Source organism: Zootoca vivipara, chromosome 11 (genome assembly GCF_965207765.1).
Source record: "Zootoca vivipara chromosome 11, rZooViv2.hap1.1, whole genome shotgun sequence".
Classification (NCBI taxonomy): Eukaryota; Metazoa; Chordata; class Lepidosauria; order Squamata; family Lacertidae; genus Zootoca; species Zootoca vivipara.
The window spans coordinates 35,797,872-35,816,416 of NC_142594.1; the positions used below are offsets into that span (position 1 = coordinate 35,797,872).

At 41.0% G+C, this 18,545-nt stretch overlaps 1 protein-coding gene across 1 annotated transcript in view; it reads left to right on the forward strand.

Annotated features, from left to right (window-relative positions):
• Positions 1 to 18,545, forward strand: part of MALRD1 (MAM and LDL receptor class A domain containing 1) — a 268,805-nt gene that overhangs the window by 102,749 nt on the left and 147,511 nt on the right. The window contains exons 25-27 of the mRNA XM_088654242.1: positions 274 to 487; positions 6,396 to 6,643; positions 7,550 to 7,841. Coding sequence (XP_088510368.1) covers positions 274 to 487; positions 6,396 to 6,643; positions 7,550 to 7,841 — 754 coding nt within the window. The remainder of the gene's footprint in view (positions 1 to 273; positions 488 to 6,395; positions 6,644 to 7,549; positions 7,842 to 18,545) is intronic.

An 18,545-nucleotide genomic window follows, 5' to 3' on the forward strand; every position in this document is an offset into this window, starting at 1 on the left:
CATGTAGGTGCCCTGGTAGGACCAATGGCTTGGCAGCAGCAATCCCACTAGTGTACCTGTCCAGACCTGAACTCTCCACCACTCTTCCCCTCCATATCTCCATACTGGTAAGCATTAGTAATATTGGTGTCGGGAGAGAAGCTCCACCTCACTGATGCTACTGATGCTCACCACTATCACATGGATCAGAACATTGCCTATTAACTGGAGATGCCTGCTTGTATCACATATCAGAATGTGGCTATTTATAGTTCTGCTTTTCCCACTTCACAGGTTATCTTCAGGGCAAAAAGGGGCATCAGTTATGTGGGAGATGTGGCAGTGGATGATATTTCATTTCAGGAGTGTTCCCCCTTACTGATCCCGGACAAACACTGTACTTCTGATGAATTTACCTGTGCCAACAAATACTGCCTCCCAAAGGATAACCTTTGCGATTTTGTGAATGACTGTGCAGATAACTCAGATGAGAATCAAAGCATTTGCAGTGAGTACGGCTGTTCCTTGCTTTAATGAGTTATCAAGTCTCTAGTGAATTATTTATATAGTAGCACTGCTGCCAGTTCATTAGTGGTTCCGAAATGTAAATGAAAAGCAAAATTAATGATTTTGAAATGCTCGTTATACTGGAGCCTGCCTCACATACACCCACGTGTTCATACAAACAGATGTCCCCACCTGAGAATTTGCCAACCTCCTGGGTGCCAAAATCCCAATGACTCCTGCCTCACCCATGTAAATGTTTTGGCAGGAGGCAGCTGATTAAACCTTGGGATTTAGGCACCCAGGAGGTTGGCAACTCTAAGCTGTTTGTATGAACATGTGGCTGCATGTGATTCCAGTTGATATTAGTGATCATGTCGACAGGGCACCTGGAAGTTGTATTAACCAAATTAAATAATGTGCTTCAGGCAATGGTGTGATTGTTATCTTAATTAATGTAAAATAAGAAAAAAACGACTTGTTATTTAGTGTACTGGTATGATGCTGCTCAGCTTGCAATAAGACACAGGGGGGCCCACCGGGCTATTACAGTAGCATTTTGGTTTTACCACAGTTGCAAAATAAAATGTGGACCAGCCCTACACATACTTTTCTAGAGAATTGGGTTCCAGTGCAATGAAAACACATCTGATTCTCATTTGTTACACGGACACTGAGAATGGTGAGTTTTGGCAGCATCAAACAGGGTCCTCAGAGAACTATGTGGAACTAGGTGTTGTTGCCCCAGCACTGCTGCTGTTACTCTGTCATCTAGTGCTGTTATGTTGCTTCAGCATCAGCATCAGCATCAGCATCAGCATCAGCAAATGCTTCCCTGTTGCTTTCCTGGGTGGAGAAAGAGTGGGTGTATGTTAACAGTGTGCCCACTGGATTCGTTAGGTCATGTGCAAGTGAGGGTGTGTGGATGTCTCTACCTGTTTACCCAGGTCTTCCTACCACAATCTCCAACATATGCCCTTTGACTTTCCTGCTGCTACTCATTTTGTGGTCCACAGAGACAGACAAATCCCAAACTTTCTGACGGAAATCATTTTGTATTTCCGCCAGTAACTTTCTTTCAGCGAGTTCATGTCGTGTTGATACTGCTGCAATCTAAGTCTTGAACCAGGTAACCATATTTTAAAATTCAAAAAAGTGAAATTGAGGTTATATATTCATAGAAATTTATTCTGAGCAGAAGCAAGCTAATAAACTATTTATTGCATCTTAAACTTGACCATAAGCTGCTTCCAGCTAGTTAAAACGGAAATTAAATTGTACATTGCTACATGTTCACTCCAGTGGCCAAGATTTAAATTGAGCAAAGGGCTTTGATTCATGTATTTTTAAAACAACTTTTAAAAGATAAAATTTCAAAAAAGAGAGTAGCTAATATCCCTAGGACATTCATCTACTTTCAGTGTTAAAGCATGTGAACGGATGATCAAGCAACAGTGGTCACAGATGACAGGACAAATCCCACAAAAATAATGTGTTCTCTCCAGACCAAAAGGGGATACAGAAGATACACACTGTCCACCAAGCCCCGTTCTATGCCCGATAACTGCAGGACACCTTTGCCCGGTGGCGCTGTGGCCCATAGATTGCAGCAAAATACTGGGCAAGGCTTTGCCCAGTATCTTCTCTGTGTGATGGGCTCATGGGAAAAGCTTTCCAATGAGCCCTTGTTGAAGAGGAGAGGGGAAAGGCTATATAAGGCTGCTTCCCCTGGATCTCACAGCGATTTTGTTTGAGAGGTTTACGCACGCCCACCCTCGCCTTCACTGAGCAATTTTGGGTTGTTGGTAGACACGGCAGGAAAGGATTTTTTTCTCTCTCAACCTGATTGGCACTTGGGTGGGGTGTTTATCGCCTTTCCCTCAGTGAAATTATGGCTTTCCTTTGTTAGGCGGAAGAACATTGTTTGTATGAGGGAGGAAATGGCATTGGTCAGGATCACCATAGTATAGAGGGGACTCCATAAGAGGCCTGAGGGGAGGATTAACCACAACAAACCCAAGCGTGGGTTCGGTATCTGCCTGGTTGGAATCTGCACCCTGGTCCCCCCAATGAGACCTTGCTTGAAAGGTTCAACACTGGCTGACTCCCATCATATAGGTTTGGAACGATCTAAACCCAGTGGATCCATTCCATCAACATGGGGCTTGTGGAATGATGAACTGATCCTGGGACCCCAATGCCATGCCAACCCTTGCCCTGCCTACTGCTGTCAATAAAGATTTGGCCTGATTTTATCCCATAACCATTGTACAGTCTGGTCATTTTGCCACTCTCATGGGTCACATAATGCGCCTCCCTGGGCAATTGCATACCTACCCAGCAAATTGTAATTTGGTGCTCTCAAATTTGCAAGAAAACAAAGCAAAGCAAGGCCAAAACATTTTAAAAGATTTTGGAATGAATCCTATAAATATTTCCCAATATAACAGAAAGCTTTCCTGTTGAACACTGCATTTTATGCATCCAAATATCTTATTTCTTTTTAACAAGGAATGCTAATTTGAAAATTTTAAGTACAGGCAACAAAAAAGGGAAGACTCCATGTTGCAACACAGCAAAATCACATGTTGCAGTCCTTAGTTACATTATGGATGAGCTTGAGTAAAGCCTGTGCTTAAATAAAATTGTGTTATCCTGGAATTGCAGAGGCAAAAGAAGGGAAACTTTGACCTCTCACTGGCTAGGACACTAAGGTGTACTAGGTGGTTTTACCTCCTGTCTTTCAGCAGGAGACCAACTTGGTCCCATCTTAAGTCTTTGCAATAGATATTTGTATTTTTCAAGGGGATTTTGCTGTCATTCCTAACCTAACATTAGATCCCATCTCCCCTTGCATGCCCCAGTAATTTATCTTGATGATAATAAGAATGTCTAAGAAAAAAAATGGACACAGTAGAACAATTCCTCAGCAGATAAAAATGTAATTAAGTTTAGAATATAATTTATTGTTGAAGAAAGGTCTTTTTTGACATAAGATAATCAGGTAGCTATGCTCACTTCAATTTCCAAGAGGAATATCATTGTTCAAAAAGTGTACCAAATGATGATGCCATCTTAGCTGTGATAATCTACTATCACAAAACACTGCTTGGGATGGACCTGCTTACATGGTGTTCTCACCCTCCAGAGAAGCATGACAAAGAGAATGCATTTCTTGATTATTATTTTTTAAAAAATAAATTAAAATGAGAATGTACTCTGTACTGTCTCTTGACAGCAAATCACACTTGAGATTTATGAAACCGTGTGTTGACAATGCTGAAAGCGGACCAGCTGTGATGAACGTCTAATGTTTGGATTGAGTTTTGTTTAGTTTTTTGTTTGAAGTTCAGAATCAGTCTCTTAAAGCTGACATAATCATTGCATTTGGGATCTGCAGTGGCTATGTGGTGGTTCACTCGTTGATGTTTGCATCAAGCCCTGATTCTTTAAATCAGCAGGGCCCAGGAGGACCAGCAGGAACATGTCTTTCTGATGGAAGTGTTGGCATAATACTTGGTATTTGTTTTGGAAACTTTGCTTTTTTTGGAGCTTGGGGGGCCCAAGACAGAGGAAGGGCAGTCTCAGTGAGATGTATTTATTATGTTTGTGAATTCAAACATGCACCAGGTTTTATTATTACCTATTGCATTTTATCCCACCCTTCCAAGGAGCTTAGGACAACGTACAAGGCTCTTTCATGCCCATATTATTCTTAAAACTTCCCTAAAACATAGGTTAGGCTGAGAGTTATGGATGTATCAATTTCAGGTTGCATTCCATGAAATAAAATGGGATGTTTGAGGATTAGAGTACTGTAGAGTATCTTTTGATGGTAAGAAAATGAAAAGCCTTTTCTTAGTCTGCTTAGGTGAGCTGCCTGCAGCAAGTTCGATTAAGTTCTCAACATGTGTTGAGAAGCACCCATGTATATGTGAGGTTGGATGGTCATTTGCCATGGATGCTTTAGTTGAGATTCCTGCGTTGCAGGGAGTTGGACTACATGATCCTTAGGGTCCCTTCCAATGACTGTTCTATGATTCTCTGCCTCCTGTGCAGCTGTCCTCTTTTAGTTGATGATGGCTCGTTCCATTATAGAGGTTCTCACTTGATGCAGCAGTTATCAAGTGACAAGCACGTTTCTGTGAGGCAATCCACCCTTGTTTCCCAATGAAACCTCAATTCTGTTGGAAAAAAATTATCAGTTTTAAAGTAGCTCTAGTGCCTCTTTTTAAAAAGACCATACAACTTTCTTTTACACAAACATATTGGGGGGAACATACATTGTGAAACTTTAATTTGTCTCCTGCAATTCTCCAAAGCCTTTTCCTCATTAATTTAGGTAGCTAAAAGAATACTTCAGCATGAGTTTAGATTTCCCTGGTTGTAAGATGGAAGTACCACTTACCGCCAACCAGAGAGGGCGGTCCAGTGTAGCTGCAGTGGTGCCTGGTTGTTTTCTGGCTTCGGCATGGGATGACATCACTTCCTCCTCCACTGGCTGCACCAGCTGCTGGGGCTCTCCCATGGTTGCAGCCAGTCGTGGGCAAGCCTCTCATATTTCTGCCCTTCATTTCTCTCTGTGTTCTGGGAGACCAGGGCGGAAGGAATCTGGTCACAGCAGGAGGGGGAGACTGGATTCTGGATTCTTCAGCAGCCTGCCTCCTCTCTCTCCTGCCACCCTTCCTCTCCTGCCTCTGAGTCTAGACTGCCCTCTGCCACAGCCTCTTCCTGCTCACTAAGCCCTGTTACTTCTGCAGCTTCTGACACCTCCTCCTTCCAGTCTGCCCCCTCTTCTCCCTCTGAACGTGCATCACCATCCCACCCCAAATCCCCTGCTTCTGAGCCTTCTTCCCCTGGGGGTTGGCTCTGCATCCAGCCAGTCCATGACAGCAGACAGACTGGTTGATACAGGATACACACCCAATGCCTACACCAAACCCTGATGACATCTCTAATAAATAAACTTGTGGCCTGTTTAATCCCAAATGGTTGTTCTGTGCTTATTTCAACTTCCCACCGCCCACAGCATCATTGTGCCTGGACTCGCAAATTGTACCTTCTCTTTGAATATAAAAGAACATCTCTAGTCAAGTTGTTTTTTGCTCTATTTTAATTATCTTTTTATATACTGAAGTAATTTTAAGTCCAAATATAACTAATTTCACAGGTAATTGCAATATGAAATAAGCTGCACCCTGCTGTTTCTTTTAATAGTTGATCTTGCTCTCTGATGGTCTAATTCAGGCATCCCCAAACTGCGGCCCTCCAGATGTTTTGGCCTACAACTCCCATGATCCCTAGCTAAGAGGACCAGTGGTCAGGGATGATGGGAATTGTAGTCTAAAACATCTGGAGGGCTGAAGTTTGGGGGTGTCTGGTTAAATTCCTATAGCTAGTATACTTCTGTATGTTACTATATAAAAAGTTCGTTCTCTTTTGCTTGTCTAGAAGAATTGGTTTGTTGTGATCTTTGAAACAATGGTACTAGAAACTTAAAACAATAAGTTTAACAACTAAAAATTTAAAGCCTTCTGTTTTTCTCAAAATATTATGAAATAAATATCTAAGGTGCCGGATATTTTTGGTTTACCCATACCCATATTGCCTCTTATAAACATTCATTTGTGAATTGCAATTAGATACCTATTGGGTAAAATAAGCCTGAATTAAACAAAAGGCTGTTTGCTAATCTAAATTCCTTTTAAAATGATGTTATGATCACCATCAGCCTTTGCACGATAGAGCATCAGCCACCTGTTAAAAAGCCTTTCATTAGTTAAATGAGACTCTCTCCATTTTGAGGATAAAGGCAGAATATGTTTGTTATTAGGATGCTAATTTCAGCATTTTGCATTCCTTTTCGATTTTAGACACTTTGAATTTTGTTGGGTTTTGTTTTGTTTTGTTAGGTATGTCCATTGGGCGTTGTGATTTTGAGTTTGATCTCTGTGATTGGGAACAAGATCAGAATGACGACTTTGACTGGAATCTCAGAATTGGAGGAATCCCAAGAGCAGGCACTGGGCCAGTAGCTGATCATACCTTGCAAGAACCATCTGGTCATTACATCTTTATAAAAAACTCCTTCCCTCAGTTGGCAGGGCAAGAAGCCAGGATTACTAGTGTGACTGTAAGCAGAAAGAGCAAAAATTGCAAGGTATGTGAAGGAATGTCCAACAGGAATGATAGAAGTTTAATTACTAATTGCAAGAATCAAACATCACTTAAGCATCCCTTAGAGAAAATATTTTGTTTTATAGGTATTACCTTGCTTCTTTAATTAGCCGAGTGCTATTGTAAAGCAGTATTATGTTGCTTTCAGTGTAGAACCTCCAAAAAGGGAAATAGGTTCTGTTGAAAACTTCATTTGTTCTGAAGGAGATGGTACATTGCTTAAGTTTAATGTACATTGTACATTGCTTAATGTTTGGATCTTGGGGTGCTGGGTGTAGAAAACATCTTATGATAAAAAATGTACAGAATAATCTGTGTGCCTCTGATAAGCTATTGAAATTAAGCAAGGATAAACAAATCTTTGAATAAAAAATGGTTATTGCTGTTCAAATGTCATTTGGATTCGACCCCCAAACATTTGGTAGTGGGAAATAAATGTTTATTTTTCAAAGGAAGTTGTTTTTTAATTAGATTTCTATGGTGCCCTCCTTGGGAACTCTCAAGGCAGTTTAGAAGCATATTAAAGCAACAAGAAACAATAAAAAAGTTAACTCAAAACAATGAAAAGAAGACAGTGTATTTTATTACACTGGATCTAAAATGAGACTTCATGGGTAACACTGAACCAGTCTCCAAGAATTCAGTATCTCTATTAAGAAGTGTAACTACTTCATGCTCCGCTGCCCCACCACCTGCCCCTTAAAAGCTGGTCTTTACTGTAAAATCATTAATGGACTATAGATATTTAAATGGATAAATATTGCAAATCCACTGCACACTGACAAATAGTCTGTTGGATGCTTTTCTTATGGAACCATAAAACATGTTTTCACTATGAAGGGGGTATTATTTAATGTCACTGCTCCATATTTACTCCTCTTCATTTCAGGTAATATTCTACTACCACATGTATGGAGCCAACACTGGATCACTAACTGTCTACCAGGTGACAGCATCAAATCCCCCCCAAGTATTGTTCAACCTCTCTGGAGATCAGGGAAATTTCTGGAAAAGAAAAGTGCTGCTATTAGAAGCCGATGAGGACTTCCAGATCACCTTTGAAGGGCGTGTTGGAAAAGGCTACAGGAGATTTATAGCCCTTGATGACATCGTGTTTACAAGGGAATGCTTGCCATCATCACAGCTCTTGTCAGATGAACCTACAGCGTCACCCTCAACAGGTAATTTCTCCCCACTTCACTTTTATATTTCAGCAATATAGAGACCAACATATTGATGGGATGTGGTCATTGAAAAATATATATATTTAGTCGCTTTAAAGAGGGAGAATCTTTTTGAACTTCCCCATCACATATAAATTTGTAGATATATGGTGCATGCATGCATGCAGGTTGCACAGACATTTCCCCTGTGTAGCAATGGATCTCTGAAGATCACTGGATTACTTCAGGCTTTTCTGAAATGTGTTAAATGAGGACGTTGCCCTAGTAATTAACAAAGTAATTCAAAATCTGCCGGGTGCAATGGAGCTGAGATGCTGGACACCTTTTAAAATGAGATCCTCTAAAGTAAGAGATCACTTAAAATAAGGAGGTTGTTGTGGTTTTGTGTAGGAGAGAATTGTATCCAGAGAATTGTACTCCAATTTGTTCTGGGTTGTTGCAGCCCATAGTTGAAGTCAAAGCCTTTATTTTATTGACTTCTCTTGACAGAACTCTTAAATTTAGTACTGATGAGTCTGTGCTTCAGGAAACAGAACAATCTTAGTTATATATACCCATATCAATGCATAAGGTTGCTCTCGGGGGCATGTTCTAAAAGTCTTGTTTACAATTATGAGTGCAAAAGTCTATTTTTAACGATGTTGCATTTATGGTTTAAAATGCGTATCAAAGTAGCTAAAGATACCGCCATAGTTCCTGAGAACTGTGAGCAGAAAGAGGCTTGCACAAGGGGACTTTCCCATCCCCTCTTCCCTACTGTTAGGGTTGCCATATTTCAAGAAATAAAAACCAGGGCACCCGGGGCGTTGTTGAGGGCCACTTGCATTAGGTGCTCCTACCTGATTCCCTTTCCCATTGAACCCTAGACCACATCCCCATACTTATCCAGAACGTTCCCTGACCCTGAAGAGAAACATTATTTCCCTCCCACCACAACCTAATATTTAAGTGAGTGTGCATTAGAATCGGAGCCTTAAAATTGATGGTGATTGTCAGACATATTTCTTGCATTTTACTGCCCCCTTTGACAAGGCATTTATTATTACAGGGAATTACTGAAGTCTGGAGATATGGGTGTGCTTGACAGGGAGGTGTATTATGTTCCATCTCCACTGGCCTTTTATTTAGCATATGATACTGACATGGTGTTAAACTACACTAGGAATTATGAAAATTTATTATTCTTGTTGTAGACTTCTTTTTTAAAAGCGCTCTTGCTGCTTTGGAGACTCTGAACCAAAGTTCTGTGCTTTATTTTGAAAATAAAACAAAATCTTCTTGTCCACGTTCACCTGGCAGTTTGTAAGCAGTTGGGAGACTTGGGATGGTTGGAAATTCTAAATCAATTCTTTCGGACAGTGAAAGCTTTTCATTTCTTATCATCATGCCAGGGATGTTAAAGCCTTACAAACATTCATGTGGGACCCATTTCCTTTTATAGAATAACCAAGGTTTTAGTTATATGTGAGTGTGTGTATGAATATTTTCTAAACACTTTCAGATTAACGCAGTTGTACAGGAAGCTCATTAATCACTTCTTTTGTCCCATTCTTGTTCACCTGCCATGCTCTGGTACTCAAAAGTTTCAAGGTCAGTGCTTTTAATGTAACTTTTTGCTGGAATTGTGGAGATCCAGAGACAATGAGATTAGCTGCACTAAAGACTCATATCTCTTTGATCTTTATTATGCTGAGCACAGCATGTTATAGTACAGGAAACTGCACTGACAACAAAACTCAGCTTAGAAAAAAAGCACTCAGTTTTTTCCTAGCTCCCAGAAATAAAGTTTGCCAGCCATTCAGCATTGACTGAGTTCTTTATTTGAACAGTAGAATGACAAGGTTGTGAATAATTAAGTTCAATAAATTGAGATGACCCCCAATTGAGAAACACCCTCCGTCTGTTTACTGCAGCACTTCGAAAACTTAATCGTGCCTCAGGCATTTCAAATATAGCACACCTTTTTGTTTAAGACAATTGCCATCTCACGTCTCCAAAGGATATTTCTTCTGATTAAAAGTTACAGCTATTACATTATGCTAAAAAAAACCAAGCATAATTAATTTTAGAGTATTGTATATAATTAAATATTTAATGTATTATATGTAATGTAAACACAAATAACATAATTGTCCGTTGGTTTTGGAAACTGGTGCTACCCTCCATTATTTTTGAAAACGATTAACTTCCCAAAATCTATGTAGAGGATACATATGACCTTGAATACTTAGTACTACTAGAACATATACAGCTCAGTCAGCACAGCATGAGACACTTAATTTCAGGGTTGTGGGTTCAAGCTCCACATTGGGTGGAATATTCCAGCATTGCAGGGGGTTGGACTAGATGACCACCATGGTCCCTTCAAACTCTGTGATTCTATGATTCTACTATTAAGACACCATCAGGGTACATGGTATCTTATGAACTGAAGAAGACGGATAGAGAACTATAAGCAAGTATATCCTGCAAGGTGTTTACAGCAAGGAAGGAAGCTGTGTAAGCAGTAGAAGGAGAAGAAAAGATCATGAGAAAACAATTATATAAATCTATCCTATCCTGAATCTTTTAATATTTTTTAAAAATATTATGGATTTCTTGTTAATTTTACACCATTTTTTAAATTGTTAAGTGTTTTGTCCCAGGCAATGGTCTCATCTAGACTGATTTCTAGTCAGAGGAGGGTTAGTTCAGGCAGAGATCAAGTAAGGTGGGATCCAGTCCTACTGAAGGAAATCTATCCATCCATCTATCTATCTATCTATCTATCTATCTATCTATCTATCTATCTATCACCTATCTACCTATCTACCTATCTACCTATCTACCTATCTTCCTATCTTCCTACCTACCTATCTATTTTCAGCTTAGATGCTGTTTTTCAGAACTAAAGGTCCTCCCAAACTGGCTCACAGTCAGAAAATTATTAGCAAAACAGCATCAAAATCACATCCCTCAAGTCACATGTAAATTAGACATTTGAAAAATCTACAACTGACAGAACAGTATTATTATTTTTTATAAAACACACCATAGAAATCATAACAGCCAGGCTAACACCATCAGATCCCAGCAGTGTTCCCATATCTGTTCCCAAGCTTCCTGAAATACATCCGTCAGCTGACACAGCAACCTCCAAGTTTCCTGCTACCTTCTGCCTTCAGTAGCAAACCCAACTCTGTTCTCTCGTGTCCATGGATTCTCTCTTGGAAGATTGTTTGACACAAATCTTTATCACCTTCTTCACACAGGTTGGCTCAGTTTTCTGCTTTCTCTGTGTGTTAGGGATTCTCCTCTAGCAGAACTGGCAGCCATACCTTCCAAAGGATGTGGTGTGTTTTCAAATACCCTATTATGCCACCTCTTCCCAACTGCAGCCCTTTGCCATCTCAATGCCAATTGGCCTACTAGCAAATTGGCCCTACTGGCAAAAGTCAAAATACAACACACTAAAGCAAAACAACAGTAATAACAGCAGATAAAAACCGTGCTTGGGTAGTCACACAACTATTTTGTTTACACTGTTATAAAACAGACATGGACATTGGATCAAGTGATTTTAGTTTATCTATGTGTTTATTTTGTAATATAGGGAGAGGGAAGATGAATCAGAATAATAGAACCAGACCCAGTTACAGGTAGGTAGCCGTGTTGGTGTGCCGTAGTCGAAACAAAAGAATTTTTTTTTTTAAAAAAAAATCCTTCCAGTAGCACCTTAGAGACCAACTAAGTTTGTCATTGGTATGAGCTTTCGTGTGCATGCACACTTCTGCTCAATGGATGCTAGCTTATTGACAACTGCAACAAAACTCATTGATGCTGGGTCAGATTCTTGGTGAGAAATAATGAGGGGAAGCAGAACTTTTTAGGTGTATGCTCTGAACAAACAGGCATGTATTGCTTAGAGAACATACTTTAGCATGCTGTGTCTGTTCACAACAGAGCTGCAAGACAGAATATATGACCCAGTTCACTTCTAGGAATAAAGATTGTGGGATGAATAGAATTTAATGCGAGGGTAGAAAACTCTTCAAAAGCTTTGTTTTGTCTGCCTGCCCCCAATCTCTTTAACAATAACTTACAATATCCAGATCTGTCAGAGTTTACATGAGAGGACCTTTCACCTTGTGAAAAACATGGCTCTTCTGTGCAAGCTTAAATATTTGTATTTTATACTTCCACTTCTCCTGATAACCTCTATCAGTGACCTTGTTATTGTTTCCACTTCACAAATATCAGTGTAAACTGGGGGTTTATAATGCTATTCATCCCATTTGCCTTGGTATAGTTATCTTGAAGCCTCTCAATACATACTAACTATAATATACATGTTTTGTCAAAGGGGGAAAAAGACTGCCAGCTATAGAAGTCGAAATGTTGCTGTGCAAATGTTAGCAGTAAATTTCATTCTACAAGACAGAAATGATTTGCAAGTCCTGCTGTGGACACCATTAGCAAAATGCCTTATTTGAAATTCTGATAGTCGTGTTTACAACCATACGATGCAATACAGGGACAGACTCTGTCTGTGCTCATGCCATTTTCAATGAATCTTCCGTCGCAGTGTTGAATAGTTTCAAAGAACTCTGCTTTCCTACTAAGTGAAACTGATTTTACAATGCTGCTCCTTTTCATGCGTCATCTTGGACTAGTCTATGGTTGCCAGATGTCCCCGTTTCCCCGGATTTACAGATCTGTCCCTGGACAAAATCTGTCCCTGGAATGTCCCCAGATTTCATTTAACATCCGCGGATTTATATTTTAAGTGTTGTAGATTTATTAGTAGGGAATGAATGTTGTGGGATTGGTTTAACGGCACAAGACACATCATATGGGGACTTCCGGGGAGGCAAAATGGCGGGCGCCACTGCTGAGGGGGAACCGGGGACGCCTGGCGCATCAACTGGGGGAACTGCTGACCCGCCCCCGTGACCCAAATTGAACCGGGAGTGAGAGCACCCAGCCACCAGGCTGACTGCCCAGCGGCGCTCTTGGGCCATGAAAACCCCGGAGCCAATGCAGGGAGAAGGAGGAGAGGAGGAGAAGGAAAAGAGAGAAAGAGGAAGGAGGAAAAAAAGAGGGGAGCCCCGACCTTGCCACGCCACTGGCGCCGCTCCCACTGAGGAGAGGTAGGAGAGCACCGGGAGGGCAAGGACATGTGGAGGAGCCCAGGCCTGACCTGACCTGAGCCTACTCCACGGTGGCTAGCACTCCAAGAGAGCAGGCTGGGGCCCAGAGGAAGGCCGCACGGCAGAGGAGACCACAGAAGAGAAGACATTACTTCTTAATTTTTTTAAAAAAAATAACTTTCTAAAAAATAACTTCTTTTTCTTTTTTAAAAAAGTGTCGCCGGATTTTTTGAAAAAAAAAATCTGGTTACCTTAGACTAGTCCACAATCCGATGTTTGGTTTCAACCCACTAATTCAAGTACAGCAGAATACAACCCTAATTTTTTGTTCTCCAAACCACTGATTAGAATTTTATCTCAAATGGTGAAAACAGATTACACCCATTTAGTAATTCTTAAATCTGGATTGATTCCAAGGTTTTCTCTTGTAGCTTGAGTGGTTTGGTAGGTAAAGTAAAATTCCTGCAGGAATAGGCTGGTAATAGAACTTTCTTCCTACCTCCAAAAGGCAGGAGAAGGTTGGTTCTGCCTGTGTGGCTGGCAAGATCTATTCTGCTCCAACGATTCTTGTACCATGTGGCCCATCATGTGTCTTAGAAACATTTTTTACAGCTGGGAATGGCTGTTGATGACTTCTGCTACCTTTCAACAATGAAACTATTATTAGCTGTTACTAATAGCCGGTTTCACAGGGAATGCTTATACCTGTCTGCAGTAGCTATTATTACAGCACAAGCAATCACCTTTTGCCATAGACATCTTATCACCTATCTTTCATCTGTTGAATGGGAAGTAAAGTGATTCATCTTGTAAAGGAAGAAGAACATAGTATAAAAATGAGCTGGAAAATAGATATTTTAAATTTTCTGGTTTTGGTCTTTGTTTGCCACTCTCTTCATTTCGTCTTATGTCTGTGTGTTCATTCACAAAAGTGTTGCCTGCTGCTATCATTTTCAGGAGAGAGAAGACTTTTCCTGCATTGCCTAAGATGGCTGCAGCCCTCTTCAGTCATTAATCTGGACACAAACAAAAGTACAATGAGAACAGAACAGGTCCCACCCTTGACCTCCATGTATTCAAGAGTCCTGTTTTTGGAACAGGCTATTGTATGCATGATCTTATTTTTCAGGGTTCTGAATCACATGTATGTACCTGGGTGTGCCTGGCTTTTATTTTGATAGTCTCTATACAAACAGGAACCTTAAATGCATGGAGGTTGGGAGCAGGGTACCTGGATGTGGAACCCAGAGCCAGAGGGACTTCATTGAGGCTGCTCAGCTGCTGTGCAGGGTAGCAACTGGTGCTGTGCTTCCCCACATGTCAGCTGTTAGACAGAGAGGATGAGCAGCCTCAACAAATTACAAGTAGGTAGCCGTGTTGGTCTGACGTAGTTGAAACAAACAAACAAAAAAATTCCTTCCAGTAGCACCTTAGAGACCAACTATATACCTACGACAAACTTAGTTGGTCTTTAAGGTGCTACTGGAAGGAATTTTTTTTTTTTTAGCCTCAACAAAGTTCTGCTGCCCCTCTGGCTCACAAGGAGATGCTTCCCAGAGCCCGAAGAGGACATCCTCTTTAAGCTTTGGGGAGAGTTTCCTCATAACCCACGAGGACTCCCCACTTATGTAAGGGTATCCCCACTTATGCACATTTCACTTAGGTGTGATGGCCCCGGAACATAATCCCCACATAAGTGGGGAGTCGCCTGTATAGTGGTTGACGCCCAGTCTTTGGAGATACAAAATCTAGCAGTTTGGTCTGCCTCCACTACTATAAAAAGAATATAAGAATTTACCACTACAAATTCCCCTCATTGGTAGGAAGTTTGTGATCCCCACATGTAGATGTGTGGAAGTACACTTCTTCCTTTATTCCTGTTCTGTTTCAAAAATTGAGCAGTGTCATTTAAGAAATCACTGTGATGCTTAATATCTTACATCAATTACTTCTGGGCAACATGGTGACTTGCAATAATATTAAAGCTACAATTAATTAAAACATTGCAACCAGTAAACAATAGAAACTGAATAACACAACAGCAGAAGGAGTCGAACAGTAAAACTAGTGACCATAAAGCAACAAAATCACTGTGCATTTTGAAGACTTTGCAGCACATGCAAACTCTTTTTTAACATGGCACTTGAAGTAGGCACTGGGTGAATAATTGGGGATACAGAGTCCCAAAGCTAGGTCACCATGTCAGAAAAGACTCTGTCTCTGGTCACCATCTTCCTAAGATCTGGCAGTAGGAAGCCTGGTGAGGGATGTGGTGTTACTGTGGCAGCAGCAACAGAAGAAGATAAAATCTGTGTGGTTGCATTGGGGATGTTAGGAATATGTTTTGGGGAGTCCATCAATGCCATATGTGAAGTCTGAAGTCTGGCTCTTACTTTGCTTCCAAGTATTCTTCCAAGGCACCCCCAAGTATAGCCCATTGCAGTAGTCTACTATGGATGTTGCCAGGACATGAATACCATGTGGCCAAGCAAACTCTGTCCAGCAACATGATATAAAACTTGTTTTCAAAAAGTTTTGTGGTTTTTTACTACATTGATTCTAAAAGTTTCTGTGTAGTCATTATCATTATTTGTTGTAAATCATCCTCAGTTCATGGATTTTATCTTAGAGACACTAACATTTCCTTGGAGTCTATTATGGTCCATGTCCCTGCCCTGTAAGAACAAAAAGTCCATTTGCTAACAGCTTCTGCAGTCCTCACATGTTTGCTTCAATTCAGTGTATGTGGCCTTAAAAGGCTTTTCTTCTTGATCAGTAGGTTTAGAACTCCACCAGAGAGTGCAAGCACATGCATAAATACTTTATGTAGTTTCATTTTGCTCAGTATGGCTATTAATGTGTAAAGTTATTCCTGGGGACACACACACACACACCCGGCACGTACCATTCACTTACATTTTCATGGAGACTTCTTTAGCAAGGCATACTTTTTCCTTTTCTTTTTTGTAGCTTAGTCTGAGCTTCAGATACTCCAAAAGGACTATCTTCCAGCCAAACGATTTCAGAAAAAGTATGATTGTTCCGCCTCCCTCCTCTTGTTGTTGTTTAGTCGTTTAGTCGTGTCCGACTCTTCGTGACCCCATGGACCATAGCACGCCAGGCACTCCTGTCTTGCACTGCCTCCCGCAGTTTGGTCAAACTCATGTTCGTAGCTTCGAGAACACTGTCCAACCATCTTGTCCTCTGACGTCCCCTTCTCCTAGTGCCCTCAATCTTTCCCAACATCAGGGTCTTTTCCAAGGATTCTTCTCTTCTCATGAGGTGGCCAAAGTATTGGAGCCTCAGCTTCACGATCTGTCCTTCCAGGGAGCACTCAGGGCTGATTTCCTTAAGAATGGATAGGTTTGATCTTCTTGCAGTCCATGGGACTCTCAAGAGTCTCCTCCAGCACCATAATTCAAAAGCATCAATTCTTCGGCGATCAGCCTTCTTTATGGTCCAGCTCTCACTTCCATACATCACTACTGGGAAAACCATAGCTTTAACTATACGGACCTTTGTCGGCAAGGTGATGTCTCTGCTTTTTAAGATGCTGTCTAGGTTTGTCATTGCTTTTCTCCCAAGAAGCAGGCGTCTTTTAATTTCGTGACTGCTGTCACCATCTGCAGTGATCAAGGAGCCCAAGAAGGTAAAATCTCTCACTGCCTCCATTTCTTCCCCTTCTATTTGCCAGGAGGTGATGGGACCAGTGGCCATGATCTTGGTTTTTTTGATGTTGAGCTTCAGACCATATTTTGCGCTCTCCTCTTTCACCCTCATTAAAAGGTTCTTTAATTCCTCCTCGCTTTCTGCCATCAAGGTTGTGTCATCTGCATATCTGAGGTTGTTGATATTTCTTCCGGCAATCTTAATTCCGGCTTGGGATTCATCTAGTCCAGCCTTTCGCATGATGAATTCTGCATACAAGTTAAATAAGCAGGGAGACAATATACAACCTTGTCGTACTCCTTTCCCAATTTTGAACCACTCAGTTGTTCCATATCCAGTTCTAACTGTAGCTTCTTGTCCCACATAGAGATTTCTCAGGAGACAGATGAGGTGATCAGGCACTCCCATTTCTTTAAGAACTTGCCATAGTTTGCTGTGGTCGACACAGTCAAAGGCTTTTGCATAGTCAATGAAGCAGAAGTAGACGTTTTTCTGGAACTCTCTAGCTTTCTCCATAATCCAGCGCATGTTTGCTATTTGGTCTCTGGTTCCTCTGCCCTTTCGAAATCCAGCTTGCACTTCTGGGAGTTCTTGGTCCGCATACTGCCTAAGCCTGCCTTGTAGAATTTTAAGCATAACCTTGCTAGCGTGTGAAATGAGCGCAATTGTGCGGTAGTTGGAGCATTCTTTGGCACTGCCCTTCTTTGGAATTGGGATGTAGACTGATCTTCTCCAATCCTCTGGCCATTGCTGAGTTTTCCAAACTTGCTGGCATATTGGGTGTAGCACCTTAACAGCATCATCTTTTAAAATTTTAAATAGTTCAGCTGGAATATCATCACTTCCACTGGCCTTGTTATTAGCAGTGCTTTCTAAGGCCCATTTGACTTCACTCTCCAAGATGTCTGGCTCAAGGTCAGCAACCACACTACCTGGGGTGTACGAGACCTCCATATCTTTCTGGTATAATTCCTCTGTGTATTCTTGCCACCTCTTCTTGATGTCTTCTGCTTCTGTTAGGTCCTTACCACTTTTGTCCTTGATTATGGTAATCTTTGTACGAAATGTTCCTTTCATATCTCCAATTTTCTTGAACAGATCTCTGGTTTTCCCCATTCTATTGTTTTCCTCTATTTCTTTGCATTGCTCATTTAAGAAGACCCTCTTGTCTCTCCTTGCTGTTTTTTGGAAATCTGCATTCAGTTTCCTGTATCTTTCCCTTTCTCCCTTGCATTTTGCTTGCCTCCTCTCCTCCGCTATTTGTAAGGCCTCGTTGGACAGCCATTTTGCTTTCTTGCATTTCCTTTTCCTTGGGATGGTTTTCGTTGCTGCCTCCTGTATAATGTTACGAGCCTCCATCCATAGTTCTTCAGGCACTCTGTCCACCAAATCTAAATCCTTAAACCTGTTCCTCACTTCCACTGTGTATTCATAAGGGATTTGATTCAGATTGTATCTTACTGGCCCAGTGGTTTTTCCTACTTTCTTCAGTTTAAGCTGGAATTTTGCTATAAGAAGCTGATGATCTGAGTTACAGTCAGCTCCAGGTCTTGTTTTTGCTGATTGTATAGAGCTTCTCCATCTTTGGCTGCAGAGAATATAATCAATCTGATTTCGATGCTGCCCATTTGGTGATATCCATGTGTAGAGTCGTCTCTTGTGTTGTTGGAAGAGAGTGTTTGTGATGACCAGCTTGTTCTCTTGACAGAACTCTATTAGCCTATGCCCTGCTTCATTTTGAACTCCAAGGCCAAACTTGCCAGTTGTTCCTTTTATCCTTACCTTAATTCCTCCTCTTACCTTAATTCATTTCTGCTAAAAATGGCATTATTATTATTTTTCAAATGTGATAGTGGTTTTCAAACTTCATGCTACATATCTGTCAATGAACTGGATATACCAG